Source organism: Python bivittatus, unplaced genomic scaffold, assembly GCF_059951505.1.
Source record: "Python bivittatus isolate LINGU-HERP-01145 unplaced genomic scaffold, Pbiv_v1 ctg000480_np1212, whole genome shotgun sequence".
NCBI classification, from domain to species: domain Eukaryota; kingdom Metazoa; phylum Chordata; class Lepidosauria; order Squamata; family Pythonidae; genus Python; species Python bivittatus.
In genome coordinates, this window is record NW_028277075.1 from 102,106,298 (window position 1) to 102,132,536 (window position 26,239).

At 37.0% G+C, this 26,239-nt stretch overlaps 1 protein-coding gene across 6 annotated transcripts in view; it reads left to right on the plus strand.

Moving 5' to 3' along the window:
- TANK (TRAF family member associated NFKB activator) overlaps positions 1-25,972 on the plus strand; it is a 43,336-nt gene extending 17,364 nt beyond the window's left edge. For 4 of the 6 annotated variants that reach the window (XM_088146643.1, XM_025166274.2, XM_007427566.4 and 1 more), the window contains 7 exons: positions 3,467-3,575; positions 6,491-6,621; positions 11,787-11,966; positions 13,154-13,227; positions 14,640-14,758; positions 17,180-17,487; positions 23,610-25,972. In XM_088146643.1, coding sequence (XP_088002769.1) covers positions 3,467-3,575; positions 6,491-6,621; positions 11,787-11,966; positions 13,154-13,227; positions 14,640-14,758; positions 17,180-17,487; positions 23,610-23,786 — 1,098 coding nt within the window. In that variant the 3' untranslated portion in view covers positions 23,787-25,972. The remainder of the gene's footprint in view (positions 1-3,466; positions 3,576-6,490; positions 6,622-11,786; positions 11,967-13,153; positions 13,228-14,639; positions 14,759-17,179; positions 17,488-23,609) is intronic. The other 2 variants (XM_025166275.2, XM_025166276.2) reach the window with 2 other exon arrangements.
- The last annotated feature ends 267 nt before the right edge of the window (positions 25,973-26,239 follow it).

The following is a 26,239-nucleotide window of genomic DNA, read 5'->3' on the forward strand; positions in this document are numbered from 1 at the left end:
GAAGTATTCAGTGTAGTTCAATAATGCTCTGTTGATTATCTGCTGAGATCATGCAATTACAGGTGTGAAGTTGTATCATACCACTTGTTTGTCTTTGTCTATGAAATTGAATTTTGTAACCATCAAGGAGAGTTTGCATTTCTCTTTAGCTCTTAGGCGGCTTTGACATGTGTCCACCAGTTGCCTCTAGGATTGCTTTTCTCATAGGATGTTATGACTGGAAGGAGACTGAGATAGTGCAGGAAGTTGATAGTAGGGGAACAACAGTCTCCCACATTTGCAAGAAGAAACAGTAAGGAAACCAGGCATTTGAAATGTTCTTTTGTTGATGTTGTTCTGTATTACAGAAGATAAAAATGAAATGAGCTATAAGATAGTGTTACAACTTAGAAATAGAGTCTAGTGCAGTGGTTCTCAACCTTTTTTAATCTGTGGCACAATATTGAATATAGCAGTAGTTCTGTGGCACACCAGAAAATTATTAATCATATATAGATATTTTTAAATGTGTAAGACATGATTTGAGGGGAAGTTACACAATTTTTTAAAATATCCGCACTGTATAGAATATATACGGATTATACAGAATGTACTGTATATATTACCAAAAAAATTGGAAAAAACAACATAAGACAAAAATCTTGTGGCACACTAGAAACAAGCCCATGGCACACCTAGGTGCTGCAGCACGCTGGTTGAGAACCACTGGTCTAGTGACATTTATTTTATAGGGAGATGAGCAAGAGGAACGGTGAGGAATGTAGTATAGCTCAGTGGTTTTGCATGCAGAAGGCTCCAAATTCAGTCCTTGGCATCTTTATGTAAAAACCATAAAAGAAAATCAGATAGCAAATTCTAGGGAAAATGCTATGCCCAAACTGTCCTACCAGTCAGAGAAAGCAGTGCTAGTTTGAATGCTTACCTAATATAATATGGCTTCCTGTGCCCTTTTCTATTGCAGTAATGGGTTTTTTCTTTCTTGCAAACAGGCGATCTGGTATCCTTCAGATATTTTGGACTTGCACTCCCATCAACTTAAGCTGGTCTTGCCAATGCAAGAAATTCTGGGAGAAGTAGTCCTGATATTTTGGATCACATTGAATTGATTGTTTCTGACACAGGGTTTGCAATCTATCAAAGTTTCTTGGTAACTTTGATAAAAACCTTTAAACTGTTGCAGACCCTGTAAATCAGTGCATATTTTCCTCTCTCAGTCATTTGTGGCACTTGGATGGGGGGAAAGCCCATTATTTTTATTAACTTTTTATCTCCAGTTTGTATACAGATAGTGTAATGGTATGTGGGAATGACCTTGGAAGACAGGAGGAAGAGCGGCAGCCAGGAGAGTGTTCAGATAAGAGACAGATTAGCCTATAGAAGAAATGGGGGTGTGGCAAGCATCTTGGAAGGGACCTTCCCTAGTATCTTGGGCTGTAAAGGCAACAGGGAAGAAATGTACCTTCAGACTTGCAAGATTCTGTTAATGTAACCTTACAATAAGATAGAATTAGTTCATCTGAGCGTCCTTCTTGTCTGGACTACCTCACAAGTCTGACAGGTACTCTTTGTTTAGTGACTGCCTTGTTTAGTGACTGTTTGCAGTTACGATGGTGATGAAAAATAACTTTATGACCAATTTTTGCATTTACAACCTTCACAGGTATGTAAAGCAAAGGAAAACTGCCGTAAGATCATAAGCACAGTCACAGTTTCACTTAGTGACTGTTTCACTTAATGACCAAGTTGCTGGTCCCAATTGTGGTTGCCAAACGAAGACCACCCGTACTGTCCTTCACTGGGTTGGGTACACATCAGTCTTATCCATAGTTCTGCAGCTATGCAAGAAGTCTTTGGGCTGTTGCTCACACCCCTCTGTGAATTTTCAGTGTTCATTTCAAATGAAATGCCATAAAACTGGGTCATGTCTCCCTTCTACCTGAGGAGATCTAAGAAGTATTCAAGTAGTAGTCTACCCACTGCTTACCAGTGTCATTTGATAACTTTAAACGTTACTTACTATTTTGATTATTTGGAAAAGTTTCCCAGTGGAAGTTTTTGCCTATAGAAGTTTGTTTACTGAACAGTCAATGGTTCTTTTTCTTTTCTGAATGAAGGGCCTCACGTGGTACAGTAAACACTCAATTTAACGAACTTCTGATACAGTAGACAAAATCTGCCCCTATGTCGTATGCTTCTGTGCCTGTGGAAAATCCTGATTACCATTCCATACATTAACAAAATAAGTAGATAGTGTGTGTCAAATGTCATTTGGATTCTCCCTTTCCCTTAATTAGTTCATCAGTTCTAAAGGTTTCTTTACTTAAATTTCCTGGGGGCAGAGTACAAGGCAGTTGCTTAAAGATTGTCAACTTATAAGTGGTTCCTATTTAACTTGGGGTAACTTAAAGAAGTGGCTTTTGCTCCAGTGACCCTCCTCCCTTTTACTCTATGGTCTCGGACTGGTTGGAGCATCTGTCAGTTTATGGCTGATGGTGGATTCTGGTTGGCCACTTGTTTTGCTAGACTCTGCAGATCGAAGCTGTGTCAAATGCATAGAAGCCGGAGTCATCACGGCCAGATGGTACTCAATACAGATGGATATTTGGTTGTCAAGTATATCTTGTAGTTACTAACTTGTTGCTGCCATCTGACTCTAAAAGAATCACTTGTGCACGCTGGCTGTCAAAAGCATCTTTTCTTCTGTCTGTTTTAGCTGTCATGAGTGTGCTCTGTACAGAAGTGTTGACAAGACATTGCTGTTGTACATTTTCAATTTGGGTCTTAGTGACTTTTTCTCCTCCTCCTGCTTCCTGAGGTCATCCAGGGTGCTCAAATATACTGACCTCTTTGCCTTTTAATGGGCTTATGATGCAGTTATTGCTATATATTGAGTTTTTATTGTTTATTGGAATAGTAGCATCCTTTCCTCTGCCTGCTCAAAGCTAGGGTTTTCAGGAGCCTGAAGAATGGAAAAGGTTGAAATTGTAGCATTGCTATTGTTCAGCCACCCAAACAACTCATCTGTCTATGCCAGAAAGCTGTTTTCTTGTCCATAATTGTCTTGTTAACAGTGGAAAAATCCAGAACTTCTAAAAAAAAGCCAGTACGGTACAGGGCAATAGATAAACTTGAGTTCAACCATGAATGTGATATTGGTACTCTTACAAGTCACTGTTTTGCAGCCACACCTGTCTTAATCAGTTTATTGTGATGGTAAGAGAGGTTCAACAAACCCATATATTCCACCCCTGGTGCCTTAGAACAAGAATGAAATAAATAAAAAGAAGGGAAACAAGATAAATGGGCATTTCTAGCTCCTCAGGTATAAAATCAAGCTACCATATTCAGAATTGGAGGCAGTAAATCTAGACATTAATGCTATGGCATAGGCATTCTTTGTGCCTGTCTGAGGTAAAAACTATTCATCAACATAAAATGATTGCTCCCAATTACACTATCTTTACAGACAGACAGCTATGAGAAGCAGATACATGAACAGCAGGAAAAAATCGAACGTCTAATGAGCATTGTTGCAAAACTCAAATCACAGTTGGCTTCTATGACTGCCAACAGAGGTAGGTAGTTTTCAACCTGCTTTTGACTGACTGTCTCCCTGTGTGGGCCTCTCTCCATCCTGGTTGTGTGTGTGTGTGCGCGCACACACACACACACATGCATGCACACATGCTTGTGCGTGTATGATATCACAGAACCCTAGTTTTTTTAACATGTTCCTCTGCCCCAAATTATTAAGAAAGCATTGACATTTCAGTAGTGGTAACATGTATATGAAAAACTTAAAAAGGAAAACAGTCTGTTTTGTAAGCTGATCCTCTTCCATTCAGAATTGTATTACAGAGACAATTTCTGGTCACCATTTCATAGCATAAGAGGTTGATGTATGACTATTGAGCGAAATTGGTATAAGTAAAAATCAAGGCACTGTCAGAGTTTTAATACCCCATTTTCTTGCACTCTAAATTCTGTGCAATTGGGTATTTGTCAGTTTTGTAGATTAAATTGATTCCATGTTTAAGGCTCCATGTACATCTACCAGTTTGGTCAGTTGGATGTCTGACTTCAGGCCTTCTTGATCTTTATTTGAATACAGCTGACTGGGCATAGTGGATTCAGAGTAGAGGTAAGAATTGTCTGATGTCACAGTCAGGATTGGCAGTGGGCTTCCCACTTCCTAAATGAAATCCTAAAAGTGAGGAGGTGAAGGAAAACTGTGTGAGTGGATCAATAATATTTTTGGCAGTCCACTTTGGGCTCTATTTCCACTTCTTCAAGTTGGCACCTTCCATCCAGTCTTCAAAGTACTCCACTTCCCAACCTGATAACTTTTTTGGACCCTTTAAAACTGTTGCTACTATACATTGAAAAATATTTGAACTTACTTTCTCTGTGCTGTTTCATAACTAATGGAAGGCATTTTCAAAACGTAAAACTTTTAACTATGGAAGCCATGGAGAACGGCTAAAGCAATAAGAATCATATTTAAGTAATGTGTAGGAAGTGTCTATCCCTGGGTTCACTAAGTCCTTATGTGGTTTGTTTGATTCTGACACAGTGTTTTGTATGAACTCATCGCTGTGTTTTAGCATAATGTGGACATGTAGCCAGTCATGGTTGGCTATGACTTAGTGTGATTGTTTTAAACTAGCATACTTTATACTTGGGATATTTAACAAGACAGTCTGGAAGTATTTGTGAAACTTGAAACAGAATTGAAATCTGAATGTCCTCCTCCAATGTGTTTTGGCCACTTTCGTCTATAAAGCCAGCTGTGCTACCTGGGATATAGCTGCTGACTTTCGTGGCAATAAATGGTTGTGGCTTGTCTGGGCCCGCTCTACCTTCAGCTGAAGGGGAGCCACCACTCTAAGTGGCAGACTGAGACAGTGGACAATAAGGCCAACCCTGATACCTTCCATATCTGGAATGCAACAGGAAAAGAATCATCTCCTACCTCAGGTAGCTGGCCTTCCTGGGCTGTCCTGATGGTGATGCTACACATTGTATAGACTGACAGGTTTTCTTCTTGAAATGCCATCACTTTATATCTTATGCTACTGTGTTTGGAAACATGTTCTGAAAAATCCTGATATTAAGTTCTGCTTCCAGGTGCTACAAAGGGGTTGGGAGTCAGAATGGGACATAGGGTGAAAAGGGAAGTGGAAAAGGCTAAAAATAAAGTGGGGAAAAAACAACAAGGAAGTAATTTGTTTTAATGAGTAAAGAAAGAGAAGAGTAAAAACTTTGGGTGATTTAACAAGGAAATAGAAAAGTGATTTCTCTTGCAAAAGAAGACTGAGAGGAAATTTGATAGTAGTCCATTAATGTTATGTGCAAGAAGGTGCAGACCCGTTTTCTGTTAAAATGGAAAGCAGGTCAAGGATCAGTGAGCCAGAATTAAAAGAAAGAACATTATAAGGAGTTTCCTGATAGTAAGCCAGGCAAGAGTCTAAGACAGTAGTAGATTCCCACTCTGGAGGTTTTCAAACAGAGAGGTAGTACTTTAATGGCTTCCTGTAATGAACAGTGGGTTGGACTAAATGTTCTAGAAAGGCCCTTCCAATGCATATGTTCAATCACATGGCATTGTTCAGTTCCAAAATTATCTCATTTTATTATTTTATGCAACACTCAGATTGCCTATTTGGGGGAGCAGGGGAATGCACATATACATTTTGTGTGCATGTTTTGATGTGCACACTGAGGTAGACCTGAAAAGATGATGTGATAGTAAAACAAACAAACAAACCAACAAACCAAATCTAGATGTGGTGTTTTATGGTGTACAGATATAAAATTAGGTACAGGCATTTTGAAACATTCCAGTGAGTTGTAAACTGGATTTCAGAAACTTGTCTCCAAGGGATGCTCTCTCCCAAATGTTTGCCTGAAAGAGTAGTTGAAATCTATATAAGCCAGTATTTAAAGTAAGAACTCTGTCTGACATCTCCAACATTTGGGAAGCGGCAATTGATTAAGGCAAGGTTCTGGGGAGTTAGCAAGCTGTCTGCTTACTCAGAAAAAACCCTTCCAGAATATTTTAATGATTGAAGTTATCCATCTTTGTGAACCCCAGGTTGGATTAAGTGTACTCATACAGAAAAAAGGTTTGATTCACCATGACTTTTAGCCAGAAATGAATAACTCTGTTTAAGTTGCATTGTGCTCCTTATTGTTTGGACTATCAGTTTTAATAGATTTTGCATTGTTTTGCAGTATTATTAAATAGCAGTAAAATATAATTTATACTGTCTTTTTATGGCTTTCTTATGTATGCTATCTATGAAAGAGGGTTTTATTTAGAACATGCATATTGTTTTAGCCATGTGATGGCGGAACAGGAAATTCCATGTATCACATTTTTTAATTCATATTGGGATCTATCAGTGCAACAAAATCCTGATGTATTCTACATTTTTTCATACCCACTTAGATATCTTAATTCAAAATATTAAAACACTTTCTTTTATAGTCAACATACATAGTCAAGTTCCAGTCCATGAAGACAGTGAAACAAGAAGAAATGGTACCTTATTGAACTCAGATTCTGATGAGCTCCAAGAAAAGCTGAAATTGGCAGTGCAAAGAGAGAAGCTTTTGAAGGTATGATGCTTTCTTTAAGATATATAGTGGCTTTGGCAGTTTGAAAAAGAAAAGGATAACAACTTATAGTAGTATGTTGGCTGTTAGGAGAATCCAGTGTAACAGGAATGAACTTGCAGAAGAGTTGTTGTTTGCACTGTTTCCATCACTGCTGCTGTCCCCCAGCGGAGATACTCATAAGCTTTCACCTGTTTTTGATCCACCGAAGCTTATCGTTTCATATAAACTTGACAAAATGTGGTTAGGCTACATAGACAAGCCTGCTTGAAATCATGGGTTGTACATCTGACACTATTCAACAAGCCACAGTTAAGAGTCACCACAACGTAGGGTCCAATTAAAACATGGAAAATGAAAGCTTTGCTTCTTTTCCTTGTGTCCATTATTGGTCACAGTAAATTCCAGGGACAAGGAATTTTCTGATGCTCCTGACCTAGTATTCCCAGCAGCCTCAACCAGCATGTCAGATGGTGAAGGATGCTGGGAATTGTAGTTGAACCAATAGCTGGAGGTCTGTAGGTTCCTCTCCTTTTGCTTTTTGTCTTTCTAGAAGTTATGCATGGTCATGAAGCATAGGAGTTTTCTCAAGTTTGTTTGTGTTAAGCAATAGATGGGATCTGGCTTCAATGGAATATTATGTGGTTTGCATGTAAGTGCTAGCTTGGGATTTTAGTCTGTCCCTACCATCCCTAGCTAACACAGAGAATTAGCAGGTAATGGGAAAGACTCAGCCTGGAATCTTGGAGAGCTCAGAAACATAGTACTTGGCTAAGTGAATCTTCTGATGTGGATTAAGGCAGCTTTTCTCAATTCCTAATACCAAACTCTGTTATGAAAGCTTATTTTTTAGCTTGCAGATAATGAGCTAGGGACTTGTATTTCTGTCAACTAAGCATATTTTAATCGTATGTGTTAATTTGTTAATAAAGAATACCTATTTTGTCAAATTGGTGACACTTGATAATTATGTTGGAGAAATCTAATTTGAGAATCTCATTCTCTCTCTCTTTTCTCCTTTCTCTTTAAGCAAGCTTTGCAATTTCTGCTTTAGAAATTTGAAATTGGAAACAAAAAGAAAAATTATCTTCCTCTGGTAACAACATAAGACCTATATTTAAAAACTACAAATAGGGAAATTGGAATCCTCATTGCCCCTACAAAAACATCCTCTATGCATTTGCTTACTTTTGTTTGAGTATCATGTGCATTGCGACAACACGCAGACATCCAGCTAATACTGGGTTCACAAGGTATCCTTAAGCAAGGCTCATTTTCTCTGCTTCAGTTCTCTACCTGTAGTAACACTAACCTATTTTTAAGAGGATCACACAAATTACAAAATAAAAGATGACAAGTGCTTTGAAACTCAGAAAATGTTATATGAAGTCCAAACAGCATTATTGTTTTTAAAGGATGTACTGTTATTTTCAGTATATGTCAAAAGGAGAGGGGTTCATCATACCTGAAAATCAGGAGGGAAGAGGTATTTCCTGTTTTATCTAAATGCAAGCAAGGAGGAAAAGAATTCCTCAGTAGAGTCCTCCATTAGGGGGAGATGGGCGGGGACAGATTTAATTAATTAATTAATTAATTAATTAATAAAAAACAAAACAAAACAGGTGGCAACATGCTTACCAGAAGAAGTGTACCAGGAAGATACTCCTTGGAGTGTTCAAGTCACATCCAGCTGAGAAAAGGGCTGGATCTATTGGGAAACCTAGAGGAGGAGCAGGGTGGAAGCCAGAAAAAATAAGAGTTTTCCCTGCTATACTCTTGACCATAAACTGCGAAAGCAACTGGCAAAGTCTTAGTCCCATTCCTCAGATGGGAATGGTGAGGATTCCTGTTGAATGTGCACATGGTTTTGTTGGTGCTGCTATGTAATTTGAATTGGGCTCTTCACACAAGTGAAACATAAGGCTATAAGCCAATAATGGTGCTATAATAGCTATTCCTACTTTTATTTTCTTTTGTCCATTGTAACCTTTATGCTTAATTCTGCTGTGCACTCTTGAATAAGTATCTCTCCAGCATGATGCTGTTGTTTGTTTATATAAAAAATTAGATCTCCTTCAAATCAAGCTCTACTCATGATGACTTCAGAGAGGTATAGCTATCTAAGCAACACTACAGAAGTGGCTTGTCATTGGAGGTTTTTTGTTTTGTTTAAATTCCCCGTATAGCTTACAGCTGTGGAGTTTCCTGGTGTCCCATCAACTACTTGCCAGAGTCAGTGAAATCTTTTTTTAAAATAGTTTCTTGTTATGAGAAGCTTACAGTCCAAAACTTAACACTAGAGAAGTAACAAAGGGATGGGGGGGAATTGAGAAAATGTATTAATTCGGTTGCTTTACCTAGGCTCACTTTCACTTTCAAGAAATCACCCCACTTCTTGGGCTCTGTCCAAAAGTTTGAAGGAGATAGGAAGGAAGAAACACAATGCCACATTCATATTCTAGAAGGCAGTGCCAAGCTTAAGAAACAAGAAGGAAAGAAGGAAGACTAGTGCAAAGCTAGAATGACAGAGCTCCGGGTGGCAGGGAACAAGTTAACTGAATAGAATTTATCCTTGTTTTGTGGCTTTATAGGTTTTTTAAAATTCTTCCAGCACTGTTTTCACTTGAAAATCAAGGATTTATGACCTTCCAGAGGCTGTTGAACTATAACTTGAAGCAGACCCAGGAACAAGACTAGAGGCAAAAGATGCTGGAATTTACAGATGGCCCATCTCTGCTTTAATCATTTTGAATGTGTTGTTTAGTTGTTTCTCACTTTGGGATTTATTTTTAGCAATAAAAAGTAGGTTCAAATGTTTTCAGTCTCATAGGTATAGATACGTGTCTTCTCCAGGTCCATTCTGACTTCCTTCAGTATATCATCTGGGAAATCTGGGATTAGAAAGCCCTCATCCTATAGTATGCGTTCTAGTACCTTTTAAACTTTTCTTATTTTTTTTAAAAAATCATACATTATTTAGAAAGGTCAGCTTGCTTGTTGTTGTTTTTAGAAACCTGTCACTGTCTCAATACTTTTCACATCTTTCATTTGTTTCTTCTTCTGTTGCTTCTCTCCTATTATTTATTACCATCTTCCTTGGCTCCAGTCTGAGCAAAATGTGGTGCTGATAGCTTTCCCCACCCATCCAGAAATAGAAAAATAGATTTCATCCTTCTAAAACCTTTCTATCAAACACATCCTCATATTTATTTTATTGTATATATTTACATAGGCAGCAAATAATACCAAATGTTCTCTGGGTGGCTTACAAAAAGAAAAGAATGAAATACAGAATCCAGAGAATGGCTGAGCAGGATTTTTAATAGTGGGTAAGAGTACTGGTGGTATCCACATTATTTTCTGTTTCCTTTTTGAAATTTCGGACTGTGGAATTGGAAGTATATTGCACATAGTTGAGCTTTCATCGCTGCAGCAGTTTCCCCCCTCTTCAGTTTGACGAAATACTTATCTCCATAATAGTACTTCGCAGCACAATTCTCTACATGTCTTCTATCTTACGGATGAGCCATTAGGTAGATAAGAGGACTGCACCCTTCTTCTTTCCCGACTCAAAATCTGAACAAAAGCAAATTTATTTATTTCAGTCATTTTGCTTGTCATTGGTTAAACAGATTGACTAGACTGGAACCAAGTGGGCTTTAGCTACTCATCATTTTCACAATGTTCCTACTTCTGATACTCTATATTTTCCCGTTTTGACTCTGGACTGCCATTTCTCAATGGCAAAACACACACATGCAGGAATATGACTACACTGAATTATTGCTCTTTCTATTCATAGTAATTGACAAATGTCATGCATCCATGAGAGCTGGAGATTTTGATCCTCCCTAAAGTACAATTTTGTAATTGCTGCTGCTGCTGGTATAGCTTCATGGTGTGTTTTTTTTCTTGCTGAGGTTTTTCCCCTTTTCTATATAGACTGTCATTATATGCAGAAAATTAATAGATTATATCCTAATGATGCAGGAGAAAAGTAGACTATTTAAAAGCCTTAATATCTTATCTTTGAAGCTTTATATCTTGAGTCTTGCAAAATCCTAAGTCATAAGTGCTAAATAGCTACATTTTAACTGTTCCAGAAATTATGAGCCTTGAAGACTATTGTCACTTCCTTTAAATGTACTTTATCTTGATTCTAGCACATGCTGAAACTAATTAAATATTAGTGAACAGACTATATAAATGGAATAAGACAACATCTCCTGCATTTCTAAGCACTAATATGCATACTGGTGGTGTGACTCCTTTTATGTATGCACTCAAAATAAAACACAATTGTTTTGAATAATTGTCCACAAGGAAATTAACTGCATGTTGTAGTAAATGGATTATAATTATTTCATCTTAACCTAATGGTACTTACACAAGTCTGATTTCATTTAGGAACACAAGGGGAGTCCTGATCAGATCAAAGGCCTATCTAGTCCCTTAATCACATGACTCTGGGAAGCCCACAAGCCAGTTTTGAGGACAATAGGGACTTCCCACTCAGTTGCTGAGCAACTGCCATTGAGAAGAGCCATGCTACCTTAGATCTGGAGGCCATATTTAGCTATCATAGTTAGTAGCCACTGACAATTGCCAACATCCTTGATGGATTTTCCTATGATATTGAGAGCCATTTTCCAATAGTGAATGCCATACAAAGAACTCCCATCTTCCAATTCCACTGGATGATTCCAATGAGTGAAGGAAAAACTTCTCTATACCCACTTTCATTGTGGCATATTATGTACTCTTATACTGTCCTTCTCTCAACTTACCGTTTCTGTTTTCTTCATAGAAAAATTGTTCCAGTTCCTTGATCATTTTAATTGCTCCTTTTCTGCCTCTTTTCCAGATCCATCATGTAATATTTTTTCAAGGTGCACCTACTAAAACTGTGTGCCATATTCCAAGTGTGGTCACACCATAGATTTGTATAAAGGCATGATGATATTGTCAGTTTTATTTTTCAATCTTTTTCCTAATGATCTCTAACATGGAATTCGCCTTTTCACAGCTTTTTCACAGATTGCTAAGACTTAATTTAGCCTATAACAATCTATTCTATAATGACATTCCTCAGAGTTTGAAAATTAACCAACTGTGCGCTCGCTCTCTCTCTCTCTCTCTCTCTCTCTGTGTATGTGGTTTTTTTAAAGGAACAATTGGAAAATGAGAGTATAAAATTAAAAAAAACTGAAGAAGATAGTAATTTAAAGGAAAAGAAATTTGAATCTATTATCACTGTCAAAGAAGATGAAATAAGGAATCTGAAAAAGCAACTGAAAGAAATAAATGAAGCACAAAATTGCATACAGGTATCGAGACATGAAAAAGAAGTAAGAATATTAAACAGATTCAGATACTGTAAGATTGAAACTACTTTCATAAACCATTAAGTTCAATGTACTCTTCTGTAAATAAGGTACTCTGCCCATACTGGTCTATCTATATTTATTTTTTTTTAAAAATAAGATTTTCCTCTGCCTTTTGGGGTGAAGAGCAGATGTACAATCTGTCATTCCTTTGTATCCCTAATTTTACTTCAAAGACCATACTGGCTTCATTAACCCAGGCAAGCCTTTTTAAATCATGAAATCTGTGTAAAAGATGGATTAGCAGCACGTGGCAGCCCCTGGCCAACCTTACTGGGGCTCTGAAGATAAGCAAGGTGGGTCCAGTTAAGGCACGGGTGGGAATGCTCTGGGAAAATTTGGGCTGTAGGGTAAACAGGAAAATTTTTAAAACAATGGAAAACCACTTCCTTATGGCTGCCAAGAAAGCTACAAGGATATGTCCATGAAGTCCCCAGAAGTCGAGCTTGCCTTGGAGAAGACTCTACTTTATCTTGGTTAATAGGCTTTGAAATAAAACGCCCATGTAATACTGGGCTAATCCACAAGGTGGTAGTAAAATATAATAACTTATCTCCATGCTTGAGAAAACATATCAGCCCTGGCTCAGCTTTAATAAAGAGCAAAGTGGAGTTCTTCCTGATAGTTTTATGATGCATGTTAATGTACAAAGGCTTATGCATAAATATGTATGGACTTAGTAATCCCTGCCCAGTTTCATTACGTGGAGAGAATTCTACATGGAAGAATATTTGTATGAATTCGTATTGTATGAAAATGGCTGAATTATGGGAAAGCCTAATAAAAAGGAATGAAATGCAAATCAGCGTTGAATGTGGCCCTCTTACTTAGCTAAATTCATTATTTCTTATATATAAGTGCGGAACCAGAGTGAACAGCACTCCTCAGTTAACTCAGCTATTCAAAATACTTCGGGCATATTCTAGCACCTGAAAATAATGTGGATGTGATCTGTAATATATTTCCAGCATACGTATTTCTAAACAATGATTTATGGATTTTACTCTTTTTGCATAAAAAGTAAGACAAGATGCCATTAACCAGTGGATATTATATCAATACTGTATTGCTCTGTTAATTTATAGGGGCAAATCTTGTTAACGCTGTTAAAATTCAGCAATTTTCTTTTTCCTACTTCTGATCTTTTAAAGGCAAGGAGTGAAAAACACCCTTCATCTAGACAGGAATTATCATCAGGGGCCTCTGCTGCATCTGTCTGTGAAAGGTATGGCACTGGGTTTTTTTTTTCCTCTATAATAATGCATTGTTTATCCTTGCTTTCTGATTTTAAGAGATGGGCGGATATTTTCCCCCTCACCTCTTGCCTTCTCTCTTCCCACTTCTAAGAGGGAGGTCTGGAACTACTTTTAGGCTGGGTTGACACATCAGAACTAATGTGATTTGCTTGGTTTTGGCTTTTGCTTTGTAAGTTATGATTTAGGGCTTAGGGCAATATGGGAACACAGGCAACTGCAAATAAGCCAGGCTTATTCAATAAGTCATGATTAATACAATCACGGCTTAGGGTGATGTGTGAATCCAGTGTTATAAACTGGACAACTAATAACATAGAAGCTGCAGTAGACATGACACCTGGTGCCTTAAATTAACAGAAAGGAATTGCTTGGTCCAAGCAGAAGAACAAATGGGTATGCCTATGCATTGAACCATTCACTTGCTGGATTTCACGAGGATCAATTTAATTATCTTGAAACATATTTGGGTCATTTTTTGAATTCTGGACCTGAACTGGAGAAGGATTCAGGCTGGATCAGCTTGTCTCCAAAGTCAGAATTATTATCTCCATGAAGAGAAAAAAGCAAAGTGCTTCTTTCACCCCTCACTGTACTCACTGTCTTGCATCTTTTAGGACATATTCCTCTCTCCTAATAGCTTTGGGTCCTCAGTCACCCTCTTCTGATTTCAAGCTCCAAATCCAGATAGAACTTTCACTACCTGAATATCCTTAAGCACTGCAAATGGAGAGAAGTTTTATCCATGGATGGTATCAAGGAGGATTGTTTTCTACATACCATTCAAAGATAAATGACAGGAATATACTCAATTTACTTTGCTTTCGTCCTGAATATCAAAACAGAGATAATGTATTGTTTCATATCTGGATGTCTGTACTTTAAAAAAAAAAAAAAAAGCAACCATAAGTAGCAGAGAAAAATTTATTTTTTTTTTTAAATTCTGGAAGTTATATCAGTTGTTTTAATTTCTCACATTTTTCCCCTGTATAACCCCCATCCTCCAATATTTACCTTGAGGCCAGAAAGACAGATACAGAACCCCTGTAATACCTATATTTTTTATTCTCTAATGGGGATTATAATAACTAGGAATCATTTCATTTGTGGGGAGAAGAGGAGAGGTGAAGTTTAATCATATTTCTGTTTGGTATTGTTTCAGTCAATTTAAGAGTCTCCCCTTCCCATCAGCTACCTTACGAAGTTGCTGTTTTATCAATATTTCTTGAAGATGGGATCATGGATCCCCTACATCATTTCTGTCCTCAAGTTTGCGTTGCAAACACAGATGGTGCCAGTGTTTTTAACAGTATGCTTACTGGGTTAAATAAAACAGAAAAAGACAATGGGACGATACTTTACATCTGAAATCATTCATCTTTAGGGATGAACTGGAAAGCGTTTTCTGGGGCATGAAGGAAGAATTCAATCAAATACGTGCACTGGCACGGGCGCAGGCGGACCAGCTGAGTAGATTTAACCTACGGAGAGAACCTACAACTGGTATCACTTTATTGCAGCACTTTCTGCTGAAAACTATGCTTTATTGTCTTCTAGCTCTTTACATAGACTGCATAGAGGTTCCATTTAAGATTGTCCATACCTTTTTGTTACACGGAATGCCACATAATATAGCGCATTTATTTTACGTGGCAATAACTATTGTGTTTTGAGAAAAATACCGGTGCATCATCACTTATGACATGTGATTTGACAGCTCACTTTGCTGTGAGTGTATGAATTCCATCTTGCAGTGTTTTTCTTGATGTGCTTACTGGCAAAATAAAGCCTTTTCGGTCACTCCAAAAAAAGAATTTGTGTAAGGAGAAAGGCAACAGTGTCTGGGCTACCTCACTCCTTCCTAACCACCACATATTGATAGGAAAAGCATACTGTAACCTCATTTGATTTAATGCGGCTTAGATTTGGGAATCTTGGTCAATCAGGGTTGCAAGCACATTCTGATGAAGACATTTAGATCTTTGCAGCAGACATTCTCACTGATCCAGGGAATTCTGAATTAAGATGGTTGGGCTGGAAAGTGAGGTAGCATCTCCCCTTGATGCAATAGTGTATCTGGGTGGTTTTGTTTTGTTTAATACCCACTGTACTGAGATCATCTCAGTGCAAAGCAAACATAATGTGAGACTGCTCTTATTTAACCAGATACAAATTTGCAGGTTGGTTGCTGCATGGTATATGAAAAGGATGCATACTATCCAAGTTTGCTTTAATGCATGTTTTATGTATGCATCCATCAACTCACTTGACATATCCTGAAGGATAATGTGATGGACTTAGACCCACAATCTAAGCTACCTGATTTCTTTTGAAAAAAATGAATGGCACAAGTGGACTTATCTGTACCTCACATTTACTTCTGGGGATGGGGCTGTCTGGTAGCATTTTGAGCAGATTGCAAATGCTGCAAACTATTATTTAATTTTGTTTTAGAGATGAGTTCTGTTTAATGTAATGTGAATGTCTGAAAGCTATTAACGTGCAAAGCATTTCAGGCTTGAGGAAATAAATACTCTATTTCAAATTTAAAAGCTCTTTTGCATTCAAAACAGATTATTTTGATCATTTTGGAAGTATTTTGCACTCTGGCAACTCTGTTTCAAGTTCAAAACTCACTGTTTCAAGCTCAGAGCACTTCCAAATGATTGAAAGAGCCTTTTTTGAATGCAAACTTGTTTCAGGTTTTGAATTTAAAATAGTTGAAATTTGAAACATTTGCACACCCCCTACTGAAAGCCCTTTCCTCACCTCAGTTGTAAAAACCATCTTTGCTAGATCAAACCAAAATCTGTCTAATCTATGACAGCCAACAGGGGCCGATCAGATGCTCCTGCAAAGTATATGTGCTTATAACCCAATTTTCGACATTCTTTGTTCTCTAATAATAGCTGCATCTGATTGCTAGGCTTGTCTGATTTATAGCCAACTTCCAAAGCTTATGCAACTTAGGAAGAGCTGAAGTAAATGTTTCACTGTATAACATACATTGGAAGAAGTTAAGTCTGGACAGCCAGTCATTGCCATGAATAGCTACAGGGCAACCAGTTCAGACATGGCTTTTAACCTGCCAGAGTTTTCTTTATTTGCCAGAAACAAATATGGGCTTAGCTTAGTCCCTAGCAAGTGCATATATGTAGCTGTTTTAGCAAATTCAGAACTCTTCCTGGATGAAATGATATGACCTAATGTTCTAAAATGACCGTTTATCATTTCTCATCCAGTGATACCTCCTTGGGCTGGGATTTAAAATCATGGAAGAAAGATTAGTTAGTGGCCCTTTTCAGCTGATTCTTCCTCCAATGACTCCCCCCAGAGGGTCTCCCAAATGAAAGGGGACAATCTTGAGAGAAAGGAGAAAGGAAAGCCCCCTTCTGTGTGGGATGAAACAGTTGAAATGTGTGCTAGAGCACTGAAAGAAATGAGACTGCCTTGAATGAAATCAAGCTGAATTGAAAGAACAGATGTAGTTATAGAAGAAAGGTAATTTCATTTAATATAGAATATAGAGATATTGATATGTAAGTAATGAGCCCTTGAAAAAAAAATGATAGTCTGTCTAATTGCTAGGCTACTAATCAAAAAAGCTTTGAAACTCTGGAGGCATAAAAGCAATTGTGTAATATTGTATTTTAGTTCCAAGCAAGAGTCCTAACATGTTTATTCCTGAAGAGAGGAATTAATGGTTTGGCATGGAGAAATACCATTATCAGCCTGTGGTGTCAAATGAGGCAATGAGGGGGAAAATGCTGTTTCAAAAAACTGTTTATGAGCTTCTTAGACCCTGACAAATCTGCCATACTGGACTGGATGGAATTTGTCAGGCAGTTTGTATCCCTGAATTATATGCTTTAATCTGGTCTTTGGGATAGCTTTTAATCTTTTCCTTTGCATCTGTTGTACCAGAAATTCCATTCTCCAAGCCTATCCAGTGCACTGATGAACAAACAGATGACCTTTGTAATCCTTGGGTTAAAAAGGATGCAAATAGAGATGTATCTCACTTCCCATCTATTGCGTCAAGAGGAATGGGCCAAGACGAGGAGGAAAACTCTGTGGAATCTCTTTCTAAGCTTAATGTCAAGTTCCCACCTACAGATAGTGATACTGAATTCTTGGAGAGCTCTCCAGAGACTACACCAATTCTAAACACTTTGATGTCTGAAAACACGCTCCCAAATCAGCCATTTAACATGGACCTTGGGGACCAGGAGGTGAGTTTCAGTAAGATGAATTCTAACTGGAGGAGCATGAACAATGACTGTATTACTTCAGTGATGATTAACATGTCAATTATAAGTTTACTCAAACCCTCAACTCACACAAATCTGCTCGTCCAGATTCTTTTGAACAAAGCTCCATGTTATATAAAAACAACTTTCTTTTACAACTCTGGAACTAGAGACTAATAAACAGAATATCTCTGAATATAATTTTCCCTCTTCAGAAGCAAATGAGAAAAATGTTGGGGCACCTCAGCAGGTATCAGTCTTTTAAAATATATACTTTTATACTTACGATTGATCTGTAAGCTGTAAGATTGAGTATGGATTTAATTTATTTCTGCTATATATTTCCAGGGCAGAACTTACCTGCTTGCTATCCTAATCTAAAATATCTGCATTAGCCCAGGGCTAAGCCACATAGTGTCTGTAGGTGCCAATAAGCTCTGAAACATCTCCCTTGGTATCTGTCAAGCACTCTGTCCACCTGATTTATTTTTACATTTTAAAAAATGAAACCAAGCATGCTTCCAAGTACCATGATTTACCATAATCTTTATTTATACTAGTGTTTTTGGGCCCACAAAGATCCTATTACAATGGTAGTAAGTAAGGTATCCCCTGGAGCTAATTTGCTTTCTGATAAATGCGTGCTTTGTGCCTGGACCTGGCCAAACATTTACTGAATAGGCAAGTCTCCCATGGCAGCCTTTTCAGGACCACATGCTCTCAAAACTTCAAATGTGCTCCCAACCTCAAAAAAGTTGCCTACAGTTTTATTCTCCTCAATGTGTAATAGCATGGTATATCACTGTTGTAATGGTATTTAAGGTTTTGCTGTGGAACAGGAAGTAGTGTTCTCCATTCTGATTTGTGTGTGTGTGTGTAATGATGATGATAATGGAGAAGTATGTTTTTAAACTAAAATGGAGGTTAATTTTACACAGGTTTACAGGTGATGTGTGAATGACTGCAAATAAATGATCCTTTTATAAGTTGTTCTTACTTTACCCAGAGGCCTCCTCTTGCATCCACTCAGATAATTGAGACTTCCTTTTCCAGCCTTGTTTGAGCAACTCTCTGCATATAGTCATGATGCGTGCATGGAGTTGCCTCTAAACAGTCAACAAGGAAGAACGCCTCATTTATTTTTATTAATATTTTATTCTTCTTTACTCCTAGGACAGTCTTCCCTTATTTTACATATTCCAGATGTATAGGACTTCAGACTCTTCAATTATGGCTGAATGAAGCCCAATACATCTGGAGATACAATCATGGGGAACTCAGTGGGATATCCTTGGTTCTCCTCTTCCTCCCCATTTTTATCCTTCTGCAGCTCAGTAGTATGATAGATAGCAACAAGCGTTGCTTACAGATAGCCCAAGTTCAATCCTTGCAGATCTCTAAATGTAGATACTGGGAACTAATTTCTTTGCCTAAGTCTCCAAAGAGCTACTGAAGGTGGCAGTAGGTATATGATAGTTTCATACATTTAGAATCCTATAGAAACTACACGGTCATCAGAGCCCTCACAGCTTACCTCTGGATTAACAGCTAAAGAACTAATACTTACTGATTGCAGTTTTCAGCCTAACATATTTGAGAAAACATTTAATCCTTCCCCATTTGGTCATTGTAGTGCATCGAACATTTAAAACTTCAGTTCTGAAGCGACTCAAGATATCTAAGCCTTTCAGACAACATTACAATGAGTCTTACAATTCTCTATCCATTGGCTCAGTCCTGATTGTTTTTCCTATGCTGTTCCATTTCTTTTCTCTCTGCACTGTCTTAGCGTACTGCTGTGCAATATTGCTGCTGCCCTGTTCCCATGCTAGCAGCAGATTGGGCTTCTATTAGGCTGCAAACCTAAACATACTCATAAAGGAATAGATCCCACTGAACTTAATGCAGCTGTCATCTGAGTAAATACACACCAGATTGTACTGTGCAGGGGTTTAGACACAAACAAAATCACTTTTACGAACAGTAGCTTCTCATTTTTAAATTGTTAAAGATTACACATGAAAATCTTTACCTATTAGACAATTTCACAATGTAACATTCTTTAAGTGTTGAATTTGTTTTCATACAATAAGTTGAATTTTTTATAGTGCATGTTTATTTTATGCAGGATAAAAGCTCATAAAAGCATCTATCAGCTACATTCTAGACAAGACATATTCATGTCATGTAAATACATGCAGTCTAGATTTCTGAACATGACATCAAGTACTGAAATGTTTGCTCTAATATTGAGAGATGACTCCATCAGATTTTTGTATAATCGACAGAGCACGGGTATCCGCCCAGTCTTGCGGTATCCATTTTTTTCCAATCATAAAAACATGTAATAACCATGTCTACTCTCCTTGTATTAGTTTTCAAATGATGACGATTTCATTCAAAAGAAAACATCTAAAAGGCAGTCAAGTCTTCCAGAACAAAATTCATGTGAAATACCCTCTGTCTATGAGAATATTTCATTATACATAATGGATTTGTATATTTACACCAAACTGTTTATTTTCTTCGCTAGGTTTTAGTTTTTCACCTGCATTATTTGATGACTAACCAGTTTTTGCTTTCCATTGCATCAGATCCTGAGCTGAATTGGTTCAAAACAAATTAAACTATTTCTTCTATTACTATGAAGATTCCTGTGGCGTTATAAAGCATTCATTCTATTACTTCTTACTTTTCCTTTTCTCCAATATGTCTCCTGCTTGTTCTTTTAACTAGTTAGACTGTGTATTCATTTCTCAATAGATGGCACCCTGCATTGTGTAGTAAAGCATGTGAAACAGCTGGTATGGGATTCTAAGTTGATAGAGAATTATGCAGTTTAAAATGTACAGGAGAATAGAAGTTAAAGTGCCATAATGTTGACGGTATTAGGCTAAAAAAATTGTTTTTGAAAAATAAGCACATGCATTTTTAAATTGTGAATAGCCAGTACTGTACTATAATTCAGTGATAGCCAGGACGTCTTGATATCTTAAGTGTTTACATTTGGAAAGACAACTGGCGACAGAAAATAGTTCCAATATTTGTTAGTTGTATCCAGGAAGGAATGTAGAACATAAGGCCTTTGATTAAAATTATGTATCTTATCCAGAAACGTAGGCATAAGAAGCCAATGCTACTTTAGACTTCATTAAAGATACAGACACATATATTTGCTTAAATATTTTGTTACTTTTCTTATCTCTAAATTCTTCCATTCCTTTCTAGTATAAAAACACTGACTTGTTTTTAACTGATCAAAATCTCCGCTAAAGTATAGGCAGGAAAAGAAGTTTAAATGCATGGTCCTTTTTAACAACAACGGAAAATGTGAAAATTCAATTTTGCTAAAAATAATAATGGCCCCAATTCCTTCAGCATGCTAACATGGCTCTGGCAAGCTGATATGAAAATGAAGGCAAGATCCTTCCCTGACAAATAAAGTTGGCCTGATTTCAGAGTCTGATTTGAGATGTGTTCAGTAAGACTGTGAGACTGTCCTCTCCTGATAAAAGCAGATAGATTCACTCTGAATCAGCTGAATATAGCTTGGGGCAGCTCATTATCTTGCCTGCAGAGTAAACTTAGACAGTATGAAAATGCATTTAAAATGTTTGGATCCTTGTATACAGGATTAACCTTGCTGACATCCTAATATTGCTGATTTACACACTTGATTCCCCCATCCCTTTTTTTTCAGCAGACAAGAATTTCTGTCATGTATTTAATACATGTGTTAACAAGTAAAGATGAGGAGGGGAAACTTAAATGCAGCGTAATTGGCAACCATAAGTCGTTAGAACTGTGGCTCTCAGTTGATGTAATAAATTTAGCTCTTCCTTGCAGACTAAATATAAAAACTTGAGTCTGCTTTCTTAGTGTATTGCAGTTTCTTAAACACCTGGATTGAAAACTGTAATAATGAAAACAAAAATGTAGACTAAATTGAATGGTTAGGAATGTGGTGCGTCCCTGTGCTGTGGCTCATTTAGGGGTCTAGTTCAGAATGGAGTGCTCCTTATTTTGAGGAAAGTGAATATAAAGGGCATCTCACACCTATTGAACAAAGTACTTTAGCATCTGTATAGATGTATACCATTTAGAAATGTATATCCCAATACTTATACAAATACATGGTTTTTAACCACCTATATGAGCAGCAAGCCACTCAGCTTCTCTGATAACTGAAAACTATGTTAGGAAGGAGCGTGCATAAAATAGGATGAAACTATTACAGTGTTAATTCATTTTCGTGTGACAGCATATTTTAATCAATGGGCTACAAGTTAAGGTCACACTTGTTTATTGTTAATTCTCTTTTGATTCTTGTTTGCAACCGAAATAAACACATTAATGAAAGACTTTCCTTTTAACATGAAGTGGTAGTAGTTGATTTACTGAATTCTAATGTTGTTATGTTTCTTTCAATTTCTCAAGCATATGTGCACTGAAATTGTGGAAATGAAAAAATGTGTTTTGTTAATCAGTTAAAAGGCAACTAATTAATTGCAATATTAAAATTATTACAAACATTCATAACTCCCCAGTAAAAGTACATTATCAGCAGCAATCCAAGATAAAACCTACCCAGACATTTTCGTTTCTTCTATAGTGAAAATTTAATCCAAATAAATGCTTTGTTGGGCAGGGTCGCTTTGCATTAGATGTTAAGTGGAGATGTTAGAAAATTCTAGATGTCTAGTCAAAAGAAAGCTTGATTGAATTCAATGAAACTTATTTGTAAATAAGTAAAATTGCAAACTGAATCAAGTTCCAACATAAAACTCAACTGAAGCATTCACACATTGCTCTAAGCCAGTATGTTTTTCATTATGGCTTGTTGAACAAGCTACAGTGACCTACTTTGTACAGAATACTAAGACATAATGGGTGAATTCACACATCATACTTATCCAAAAACCAAACAAATCACATTATGGCTTAGTATCAGGTGTTAACCAGGCCAGTGAATAAAAATTTTCAAGAAAAGGGCCTCTGGCTGGTGTGTGCGTGATCAAATATTACAAAAATAGCATGAAATGCTTCCTGTTACAGTTATTAAAACTGCCAGTTTAAATGAAGGTGGAGTTGCAAATAAGTAATTAAAAGCACACTTCCATAGTGATACTTAAAACATGCATCAATGCTTAGACAGGTTTCCAAAGCAATTTACACCAACAAAAAAGTAGTGTTTGTTAGAACTTGATGTAATTATACCTAATTAGCCTGGAAGGATTGACAACTGACCACAGTACAAGATGTACAAGAGAAATCTGCAAAGGCCCTATGACAAATATTAAATATTGTTTAGACAAAGCATTAACTCCTAAGAGAAACAGTGGCTGCTTCTCTTTGCCCCACCCCTTTTAAATTAACTACTGTATTTCAAAATTCATGAGGTCCTGGAACATATGAATGACATGGGTTAGGAGTAGACATATACATATTTGTACATACTGTATTTAAATATCAAAGAAAGCATCTTGACTCAAATTGTATGTTCTTAAGTAGTAATATAACAAAAAGTACTTCTAGAAATCTATCCTGGGCCTTGTGCCCTTCTTGTTCATAGCATGATCACACATTCAAAATAATCTTATCTTTAAAAAGGACCCCAGTCTTGAAATACTGCATGAATACTCGCTTACCAAAATTATTCTGTTTTGTATGCCATATCAATGAACTTTTTATTTAAGACTTTAATATATATGTATTTTGGTTGTTTTAAAAGTATGAAATGCTGATGGTCAAAATTCTTACATAATGTGAATACCAGTGCCTTAGCATTATATTTAGGGAAGTAAAATATAACGCCTATATTTATGATGCTGGAACTGCTGACCAGACATGCTTGTTAATGTTAATCAGTTCTAAAATTAAAAATGGTATAAATATTTTACATACTTCAGTCTTTAGACCAGTGTTTTTCAATCTTGGCATCTTTAAGATGTGTGGACTGCTTTAGACAAAATCAAAGCTCATTCTTCAGTCATATGAAATGCTACATATTTAGGTAAACCAAAACAGCAGTAAACATAGACAGACAGAACGCAACACTGATTTTGCACAAAGCATTCATTCCTTTTTTCCCCTGCTTCTTACAGCCTCCGTGGAAGTCTTACTGCACTCAAGACACTGACTTACTGGCACTTGCTTCTGCAGACTGGGAACTCAGGCAGTCAGGAATATGTGAATTCTGTCAGAAAGTTTTCCCACCATCTCTTACATCCAGGGAGGATTTTCTGAGGCATCTGAATTCACATTTCAACTTGAAGTCTTAGCATCACTGGAAAACAGAGAAGTTTTATTTAAATTAATTGTGGATGCTGTACTTTGATTTTGGTCCGAATATATATAAAAATTTCAGAATATAAGGTTGCATTTATAACCATCTGTTGATAGTTTCATGCCCTCCATTAACCTAATTAAAATCAGATTCAAAGCCCTAAAATAAATATCCTAAAACTCCTTTTGCATCAACATGTTTTGTCTTAAAACTGTGGTTGTAGAGAGGGGTGCTGAATATTAAGATCAAGTCTGAAATGTAACAAAAATTGAGCCCATATTTTGTATATAGAATTGATGAGTATATATCATGCCTTTATATTTCTAAATAACTTTTATTTATTAGGATACTGTTTAACACTTAGCATACTAGTTAATGTATTGGAAGAGGTACATGGAAATAAGTGTTATGCATTTTAGTGCTTAACTCCAAGTACTTATTGATAAGATGCGAGCCATAGATTATGCATTTAACTGTGAATGTGTTATTCTGTTTCCCCTTCCATTAAAATGAACTCTTGTGCATGTTGCCCCTTTTGTAAGTAGTAATAAACCAATGAGCCACATGTTTCACCTACTTATAATTGGTATATTAACATTAAATCAGAAATGCATTTAAATGTAAGTATGCATGGAACATATATGCAGGTGCAGGTGCTTTATCCTGTGGCCCATATCAATTTATTTTATTCCTAATCAAAAAAGTTATCTAGAACAGAACGTTGTAATGTTGTTGACCTGTTAACAGAAAGTGACAATCAGTTACTATTTAAATACAGTAAATGCTCTCTTACCTCTACTACAGTAGGACTAGAAGTAAGACATTCCATATTAAAAAAACTGCTACTTAAAGTCAAGTGTGGCATGCTCAACGTGAACTGAGGTGTGGTATTTAGTCTCATTTCTGACCTTGAACAGAACTGTGGATCTGGAAAGAAGGCAATGGCTGTGTTGCAACAGCCGAATCCTGTGATTAGTGTCCTGCTATGTGCTTAACTGAAGCCATTGAATGCAGAGGATTGTCATCTGTATGCAATTCTGCATACAGGGTATTAATAACCAATGTGCAATAACTTTTTTTTCCTGAATGGACTGCCGTCCATACAGAATATTTAATAAATATCCAGCACTTTGCTGATCTTGTTTGGACTGAGAAGTGAGGCAAAGCAGGATCAGACCTGATTTGTACTTGGATAGGGGACGAATGGACATATCTATGAAAGCTCAACTCCAGAGACTTTTATTTTCTTTCTTTTACTAAATAGCACTCGCATATTAAATATATGGAAAGGCTGTAGTTCCATGGTAGATGAAGTACATGCTTTGCATACAGTATCACTGAGATTCAGTCCCCATCATTACCAAGCACAGCTGGAGAGACTGGAGGGCCATTACAGGACAATGCAGGTAATACTGAGCAAAAGGGATCAAGTATCTGATTCTGTATAAGGCCTCTTCCTTTGTGCTTAGGAACCAAAGTTCCTTTCTCCTCCCCTCTATAGGAGAAATCCTATCCTCCTGCTAGGTGGTTCATTTTCAAAGCTTCTAATAGTCTAGTCCAGTGTTTTTCAACCTCAACAACTTCAAGATGTGTTGGCTGGGGAATTCTGGGAGTTGAAGTCCACATCTTAAAGTTGCTGGGGTCGAGAAACACTGGTCTAGTCAGTCCTCAGTTTCCAAGGAAGCTGAGACCAGCCTGTTACTTTCATCTCTCTCTACTCCTAATAAACTGGCTGGAATTATGACTAATCTTAAACTGCTAACAATAAAAAACAACAACAACCAAGAATTGTATGTTGAACTAGAACTTTCAAAAGCTTCAGGCCAGCATGACCAACAGTGAAGGATTCTCAAAGCTGTGGATCAGCAACATCTGAGGTTCCCCACTTCTGAATTAAAAGGAAACTGCACTTCAGCAGTAAAGCCACAAAGACCCAAGGTAAAGTCCACAATCTCCAGTTTAAAATAGATTAGGCTTTCCAGACTAAGTGAATTAAGTCATTTATATTGAGCTTATTACAGTAATCCATTTTACCTGCTACAATGTAGTCTTTTTCAGGAAGCTTTACAAAATGGATTAATGCAGACTATAGAATTTTTATTCCAGATGTAACAATTTGTACAGCAATCAGTTTTAATAAAGTGTCAATATATGCAATTAAAGGGTTTTCTTTTACTTTCTCCAAATGTCTTGTGCAGTACATACATGACATGTCCATTTTTGGGGGAACGATGTCTTGCATGATTTGTTACTCATTTGGTTATGCAAACATCTTTTTGCAACTTTGGTTACAACCTCTAAGCCATCTTTGACAAACTGTTAACTACCTTTGTGCTAAAATAAGTATTCTGCAGGTTTTGTCTGTAGTGTGCTCCAGAATATGTTGTTTTCCAAATCTCTTACAAGTGCATATATGACAGGAACTGAGACACCTCTTCAAGCCTGCCT